The sequence below is a fragment of the Protobothrops mucrosquamatus genome, unplaced genomic scaffold (genome assembly GCF_001527695.2).
Source record: "Protobothrops mucrosquamatus isolate PMUCROS unplaced genomic scaffold, P.Mucros_1.0 scaffold1944, whole genome shotgun sequence".
NCBI classification, from domain to species: domain Eukaryota; kingdom Metazoa; phylum Chordata; class Lepidosauria; order Squamata; family Viperidae; genus Protobothrops; species Protobothrops mucrosquamatus.
The window spans coordinates 266,020-274,920 of record NW_015388065.1 but is presented as its reverse complement, the minus strand read 5'-3'; the positions used below and the strand labels follow the sequence as shown (position 1 = coordinate 274,920).

The following is an 8,901-nucleotide window of genomic DNA, read 5'->3' as shown; positions in this document are numbered from 1 at the left end:
TGACTGGAAAATCAAGTGCCTAGAAATAACAATAGAAACGTTAGAAGCTCTGTGCAAAGATTAGTGACATAATGAATGGAAGACAAAATTGTGGGGCAATGATGACAGACTGGAAAAGGTTAATATCAAGAGAGAAATCTTTCAAGAAGACCCTTTCCAAAAACTATAATGAACAATTTGGGCCATGGCTATAAAATATCAAAAGTATCTGCAAACTTATCCCACCTTTACATGGACAATCTGAAACTGTATGGGAAAACACCATTATTTTCAAATAGAATCACTACTCGATATAGAGTTTGAAATGTGCGACCCTTACTAACAATAGCAGAAAAATAGTGAAACTGAAAGAATAATATGTCCTATAATTTGAATAATGGATGTGGCAGTACCTGGAGTTAGCAGAAGAGAAGAGAAAGAACTGAGTAAAATCACAAAACACAAAGACCTACAAATAAAAGAAAGTCTGTGGCAAAAGAAAACAAAGATAGTACCAATGGGTGCCTTGTGTGCAATCCCAAAACATCTGGAACACCATTGGCACTGACAAATTTACATCAGTCAGTTGCAAAAGATAGCTTTACTCAGAACAGCTTATCTCCTGTGATGATACTTTTAACACCATCAAACAATAATATTTGCCTATTCCAGGTCCTTGGGAAAGATGAAATAGGTGGATAAAAATGTCAAATCCAGTATAAGCATCAGGTTCACAGTGCCACCAACCATATAATAATAATATTTTAACTTCAGGAATGAAGTGTAAGAAAATACATCATGGACAAAAATGAATAGGAACAATTAACATATGTTCCTGATTCTGCATATTCAATCATACAGCCCTGGGGTTTTATTTTCTTTGATTTCATATGAGTAGTGATATTTTACATTAGCATCCTGTATTATTGATACTTCAAGAAAAAACTATTTTGAAAATGCAATTGTGAGACAATAGTTAATTTGTTAATCTTTGTTAATCTTAGTTGTTTTTGTTTTGAGAGATATGTTTTTCTCCTGTGGAAAAAAAACCTCTCTCCATGACCAAATCAGCTATTAATTAGATGTGTATTTATTTACTCTATTACCGTATCTCTTCCTTTTACAAACATGATTTCCAAGAAAAAACACTGAAGTCATCCTTTGCGATGCCAGTGTTGCATTATTAAAGGAATACAGTTTAATATGTGTTTCTTTACATTACATGGGTTCTCAAATGAAAGCACTACATTTACAGGAACACGGGGGTGGGTGGGAGAAGGTTCCTTTTATCCCTGAGTTGCATGCAAGGTAGCAGAGCAGCATATCTCCCCAAGCTTTGAGGAAAATGGTATTACCCTGGCATTCAGTAAGAGATGCTGGTTACCTTGTCTGAATGAGCAACTGCTTCACTGCAAAGCACAGCGTGTCTCTTTTGTCTCGGTGTTGGAGATCATTGCTTCTTGAATAGCAGCCTTTTTTTCAGAATGACTATGTACAAGAGCAAGCGAAGACACCAAAGATGTAAGTAGCCTGGATCACTCTCTCTCTCTCTCTCTCTCTCTCTCTCTCTCTCTCTCTCTCTCTCTCTCTCTCTCTCTCTGTGTGTGTGTGTGTGTGTGTGTGTGTGTGAGAGAGAGAGAGAGAGAGAGAGAGAGAGAGAGAGAGCGCACATGAACAGAAGGGAAATGTTTCCTAATTTAAAAACTATGCCTTACTTTCTTGTGTACTGAGATAAGTAGGATTTTCAGAGCTTAGACGCTATAGTGCCAATATTGTTAGGTGAAGGAAAAATCCTAAGAGGAGTAATAAAAAAAAAAAAAAATATGCTCCCTTGTTACTATGGAAACCATCAGCAAGTGATTGCTTTATAAAAGCCACAAGGAAATAGAGATCAAATGCAAGTTCATACTAGTTCAGTGTTCATTATTCAGAACATAATGATTTGGTGGGAATTTTGCCCTTTTAAAAAGGCGGGATAATTTTTTCTTCCCTCTGTTATCTTAACCAAATTGACTTAAGGGTCCTAGAAATGGTAGAAGTTCAAGTGTCCTCATTTTTATGCATTACTTCTGAAGGAAACACACTGAGGCAACGGAAAAAAAGAACTGGATGTACAAATATAAAGAGAGATTAATGTAAATAATTCATTTCATTATCAGTTTGACTTGGTTTGAGATTTTCTTCAAGAAAATAATGCCACAACTAAAAGAGTAGGCTGTATCTGGTTACTTTTGTATATCTGAGTCAAATTCAAGACTGAAACTAATTTTGTGGAAATTAAAGTAAGCAGTGCTATCAATCCATCAAGTTTTGCCATTGACTTTTAAGGAGATGTCCCTTCATCTACTCTCACAGAAATGATGTAACTGAAGTGGGATTGCTTTGTAAATGGTTAAAAAGTAAACAGAAATTTTAGACTGAAAGACAAATAGATGCCAATGCATTATTAATATGTGAGCATCTTCAGTCTAAGAATTTTAATTGTTTATTTTTATAAATGCTTTTCCGGGTAGCAGAAAGTACTTCTGATCATGAAAAAAATGCTCCATTCAACAACAACAAAAGGGGAAATTATGCACTTTTAAAGACCATTAATTTTTTCCACATTGCCAGTGGCGGCTTAAACTTTGAGGCTGGCCACACTGCTGATTCCTGTCTGCTTTGCACTGAATAATACCAAGCTTTTTCTGCAGTATCTATCTTAAAATGTTATGGTACATACGAAGAGAACCTAGATACTGAAAGTTGAATAGAATGAAAACCCTGCAAATACAATTTTGACTTACTTAAATGTTTATTTGGTACCAGAGCTTGATTTTCTTCATTTGCTCGCTTTTAAGAACTAGTTTATTTTGTAAAGAAATAATGGGAATATTGGAAGAAAGCCGTTTAAGACACATTTGGTATCATTGAATCATAATGTTAGATCAATCTTGGCAGAAACATGGCTAATAATATAGAAACTTTAGTAGGGTTTTGTATATGTTCTTGATTTCTGGTTCAAATTTTCTTTCATCTTTCTGGTTGATATTCCTGCTAAACCCACACAATACAAGCTCAAAATTATTTATTTCTTGCTCTTGTCATATATCTTGATACCCACAGATGTTTTGGACTGCAATTCATACAATACTTGACAATGGTGGCTATTATAACTATGTTTATTGGAGCTATATTCTAAAATAACTGGACAGCTATGCTTGGGCAATGAGTGTGTGTACCTGTGAAAATGGAAAGCATTTAGGAACATTTACTAATCACTGGATTCCCTAAATATATTTTAATGTTGGTTGATAACTTCCTGGTTTTTTAATGACTATTAAGTCTAACTTTTTAATATTTCTTGAGATACTTTCTGTATATCTAATAAGATGTGCTTAACATAAATTAATGCTTGTCTGTCATAGTTATTTTCAAAAATGCATTTTATTCACAGCACGTAATAAGATTATGGGAAATGTAGCACTATCTGTTATAGTAAATAATCTAAAGAGATTTGCACAGGAAGCCTGTAAAGAACTGGAAATTACGGTAGTCCATTTTAAAAAATACTTAACTAATTTAATTCAATTAAAAATAGTTAATTAATTAAGAAAATTTGAAATGTGATGATATAATTTTGGCAAGCCAATCCTTTAATTTTCAATGCCACCCACCAATGTAAATGTTCTCACTAGTTTATTCAATAAAAATAGCAAATATAACAGCATGCTGAAATTTAACAGTTAAAATAGTTGGAGTAATAGCAATAAAATTATCACCATTTAAGCATTTCTTTCTGGCATGAAAAAGCAATGCAGACTCCAGGAAGATATCCATGAAAATGGAATTAAATTTTGTCATTGGTAAAATTCTTCTCGTAGCGATCTTTCAAATTAATTAGGGGAACTATTGTAAGTATGAATAAGTCTGGACCCCATAGTTTACAAGGGAAATGTTCCTTAATGTAGATTTTATTCAAACAGTTTACCTTGTGAATATTCTTAGCATTTTTCACATTATTGGAAGATAGTAGCTTTCTTACAGTAATTGTAAAAATTCAGAGGTGACAGCACTGAAAATAGTAAGATATAGCCTATATGTACACCTGCCACAATATGGGGGAGATAAAATTATGATGAGACTATTCTTTGTCATTGAAAATGACCCTCTGAAATTTAGTCTTAGTCTTCTTACTTTTTATATTTAAAAAAAATGCAAACAAATTGTAGCATCTCAGTTTCTGGAAGATTTACAGCTTTATACAATAGAAGATTTTTCTTTACAACTCCATATTACACTTCATGAACATGAGATTATATTTTTATCAAAAACATTATCTAAACTTGTGCTCAACAGATGTTGGTAAATATAAATATCAAAGCTAGAGAGAGGGGGGGAGAAAGAGAGAGAAAGATAAAATTTGTTTGTGCCAGAATTTTCTACCTAAATATCTGCCATATTCTTAATCAAGGCAGCACATGTATCATTGTGGCAGCCTAGTCTGTTTATGTCCACTTTTCTCTTTTTCTCTTTTCCCTCTCCTTATGATTTTTCTTGTCTGAAAGGTAATAGTAGTAGTCAATTTTCTCTTTCACAATTCATCTGAAATTTGGGTGTGGCCACTTTGACAAATCCAAGTATCCTGCTTGGAAGAGCAATGGATTACAACTACATGCCAGTTATTTTGTGCTCAATCAATTTCTATTTCCATAAGTTTATTTGCAAGTAGGATGTAGGATCAAATTTTCCTATACTTTCATAGTATTTAAGATTAAGTTGGGCCAGATGCTTTTCAATATTTGCAAATTCTATGAAATGGTCTCCTGCATTTATTGTTTTGAATAGTATAGTTTCATTAAAGAACTCATTCCCTGTTCGTTTATCCTACTTTAATCATAAATCCTGGATTGCCAAGCCCTTTTTTTTTGCCTAAAACATTAAAATATTCTGATTTTTTCCTCCGCAGCATTAAGAACATTCTGCCAATTTTCTTTACATGTCACAATTTGTGTTTTGCCAAAGGTGAAAATGATGCAGCTGATTTCCTTTTTTAATTTGCTTGCATAGTGCTATTCCATGGAGGAGTGGGGAGAGGGCTATCTGTTATTTATTTTCATATAAAACAGTTTACCTTTGGGGAATTATTTGCTTCACTTTCAGGACATTGTATGGTATGGTACTGTTATAATAAATATATGTTCCTCTTATCTCACCACAGTTATCCATGAGGAGTAGTTTTGGTATAGTTTTTACCATGCTGACTAAGTTTCTGATAGATGAATTTTGGTTTCTAGAATTCCTCAGTCAGCATAGCCATTTCGGCTAATTCTGAGAGTTGCCCATGTTTAGAAGAATTTCTCTAGACAGCTGTGCCAAGAAACAGGTAATGAAGCTTCTGTCCTAAAACTCAATCAAGGCTAGGCTGATAAACCATTCTTAAGTTCTCCAAGGATGTTAAAATTTATGTTGTAGATCGGAACTTATTTGTCAGTTGGGGATTCAAAAGAGTTAAAAAGGGAAGTGAAAGAGTAGGTGGCAATTAGTCAACAGAAGGGCAGAAATCAAAATTCTGTTTTCTTTCTTTTTTCACTTCTTTTCTTATTTCCTATATTTTTCTGTTCATTTTTTATACTTTTACTATCTTAGAAATGCAGTTCTACAATATTTTCAAAATGAATTTGTCAAAGATGCAATCCAGACAATGTGGAAAACTTACAGTAGACATCATGCAAGCCGCTTGAATGCTAGACTCACTGTGTTTTAATACTATTGTTTGCTTCTACTCTAATTTCTACTCTGCCGGATCAGCCCAACATATGTTCGACATTGCAGCTGAAAATTAGGGACTAAAAATGTCAAAAAAAAATCAATAAAAACAATCAGAAACCAAAGTGCACTAATGAAGTTAAAATGGAAAGCTCAGCATTTAGAATCCAAGGTAAAAATTTCTCTATAAGCCAAGTATTCCTATAAATAAAAATATCCTAAATGTTTTTTTTAAGTCCCGGAGAGAACCAAAATTGTAATGCAGTTTTCCAAAAGAAATGAGGGAGCTGTTTACATCTCACATATTTCCTGTATTTTGTATTTCTGATGGTTATCTTTCTTGAAGAAAAGGTAACCGGTAGTAAGAGATAAGCAGTATAACCAGTTATGGTTAGATTTAAGTGCCAAGGAGGGAGATAGAAATTAGCATTTGATATGATTTGAAACCTCCTGCAGTTATTCTCCAATTTGCTACCCTATTTCCCATTTCACATAAAAGACAACTCCAATCTTTTATGCAAATTGGAACTCAACACTTTCAGATTTCATCTATATCCAAGAAAACCAAATATCAGAAAGAGCTAAAAATTTCCAAGATATTTACAAGAGATGAGAAATGCCAGAAGGTGTCATTGTGCTTTATGTATTACATTAATTACAATTGTTATTTTTTCAAGAATAACATTTTAAAGCTATTTCAGGAAATAAAGTCACATTTTAACCATCCAAAAGTAGAGAATTATGAAAGCAGTCAGTCATTAGGAATAAGAGTTTCAGTACCAACTTTTTATTTATATCAAATAGTATCTACTGGTCATTTTTATAGCATTAACCCACTTAATCATGAAAACCCAAAATTACATTTTCATTTTTCCCCTTCATGGAGAAAATCCAGAAAAAGTTGGAAGTTGCTGCCTCTTACTCTTCTCTCACTTTATTCCTCTTATACCTTTTTCTTACTCTTTTTTCCATTGTCTTTATTTCTATTTCTATTTTATTTTTAGAAAAATAATTTAATAACATATTTTTAAAAAAGAATTAAGACTTTCAACATTTCTTTCTCATGTGAAATCAGACCACTTTATAGTTTCAAACTGTATCAGATTTCAGCCCAACTCAAGTATTTTTACCAACTACATTATGTTGAATTTTTCATCAAATCATATACGGAAGGAATAGTAAATGTGTGGACCTCCAGATATTCAGAGGGCCCATCAGTAAATAATGGTGAAGGATAATATCCATAGGATAATATAGTGTCGTTTCCAGTGTTGGATATTAGGGTCATCTAAACAAATTCTGGTTTAGCATTCTTTATACATAGCTTAAAAATTTATTCATAATAGTGTATTGTGCAATACTGAATATTAATTTACTGTCCACTATGTGTTTTCGACTATTGTTCCCTATTCATTAGAGTCATATCTCACCATATCTCAAGAAGTCTGGTGCATAAAGCAGCTTATACAGATCTTTATTTTGCTTCCACCTTGTGAGCTAGGATGCACGAGTGTGAGTGATTTTTTTCCATGGGTAAAGATGAATTTGAACCTGAGGTTCCTTATTCTTAATTCAACATCTTAACCACTACATTACATTGTGAGTCATGCTCTATAGGTTCTCAAGACTATTATACCCAGTTAGCTTTTTAGGAATTAAAGTTCAACACATTTGTAGGGTTAACAATACAAAGTTCATTTGAACTCGTCATGTTTTATTGTATCTTATGTCCATTTTTCATAGATAAGTAGATAGATTCCAATGAAATTAATAGCTTCGTAAATTGGAAAGAGTAAGAAAGCCAAAACTACTTTAAAAATTCTTGGATTGAACATCATAGTGTGCAAAGGAGTTATTTAGGTTCAGGAATTAATTAAATCTATATATTGATAAGTATACTCATTTCAGAAACGAAATCATAATTTGAATGGAGGCCTCTTCTTGTGTAGCCCCATTGCTGTCTTCTGAAAAAATATGCTGGGCCAGGCTTGATCTGCTTTATTTGCATACCATGTGCTTTTTCTTGAAGCTGAGTTAATACAATAGGGATTTTAAAGGGATTTTATAATATTAAACTTAATACAGGTTATTTAATATATATTTTAATCTGGCTTTTAGAGATATTTATTGTATTGTACTGTTTTTATTTACCTGTAAGCCGCCCTGAGTCCCTCGGGAGAAGGGCGGGGTATAAATGGGATTAAATAAATAAATAAATAAATAAATAGGATAATTCGGATTACTGAATTAATCCAGTAGCTGAAATAATATGATTTCTTAAACAGAAATTGTTGCCTCCTTCAATAGAAGAAATTAAGTTGTATTTAGTCCATTGATAAATATTTCATGTAATCTGGTTTAAAGCTATCTTGGCAGTAATCAGAGAAAAAAATATCCTTAAATTTCAACTAAGTATGAATTATTACAGCTGTATGCAAATAGATAGTGAAAGCTAAAATATAAAGCACTCAAAATAATTGGCTTTTCCAAAACAATTGTCTTTAATAAACTGATTGTCTTTAATATTGTCTTTAATAAACCTGTGTGACTGAAAATGGCTGAGCTTTGAATCTAAATCCCTAAGCGCTAAAGCTGTTCTTTGCAGTATGCTTCTAAATAATTTCCCATATCTGAATAATGTTTCCCATGTAAGTGGCACCTGAAAGAGGAAGAGTTATAGTTGCTAATTGATGGAAATAGAAAATATACATGATTATTTTTAACTTCGGCTGTAAAGCTCCGCTGTTTAAATCAGCTGTAAAAATATATTTCTTGAACATCTCTCAAAAAAAGGGGATGTGGGGAAAGGTATTGGATTCAGTGATGAACTACTTTGTATTTTTATAGTTTACATGATTTAATATTGCCTATCTGTTTACTGTTTTGTCCAAAATAGAAATATAGAATAGAATAAATTTACTTGATATAGTACCAGTAAATGCATTTCAGCACTATCTATATCCAGTCATTATATATTTTTGCTGCCTGGAAGACTAAGAAGATGATATTTATTCATTTATTAAATTTATATGCCACCTATCTCACAGTTGAGTGATAGGTCATTAAGAATAGAGAAGACAGGATATTGGCAGTAAGAAAAAAATGGCTGATGGCAGTAACGGTGGATTAGTGCCACCCAAATTTAGTTACAGAAGCTATAGAATTATTGGGCTG

The 8,901-nt window shown here is 32.7% G+C and overlaps 1 protein-coding gene across 1 annotated transcript in view; it reads left to right on the top strand.

Moving 5' to 3' along the window:
- Window positions 1–1,351: 1,351 nt before the first annotated feature.
- RALYL (RALY RNA binding protein like) overlaps window positions 1,352–8,901 on the top strand; it is a 35,367-nt gene continuing 27,817 nt past the window's right edge. Inside the window, exon 1 of the mRNA XM_015823666.1 lies at window positions 1,352–1,500. Within this exon, the coding sequence (XP_015679152.1) occupies window positions 1,464–1,500 (37 nt within the window). The 5' untranslated portion in view covers window positions 1,352–1,463. The remainder of the gene's footprint in view (window positions 1,501–8,901) is intronic.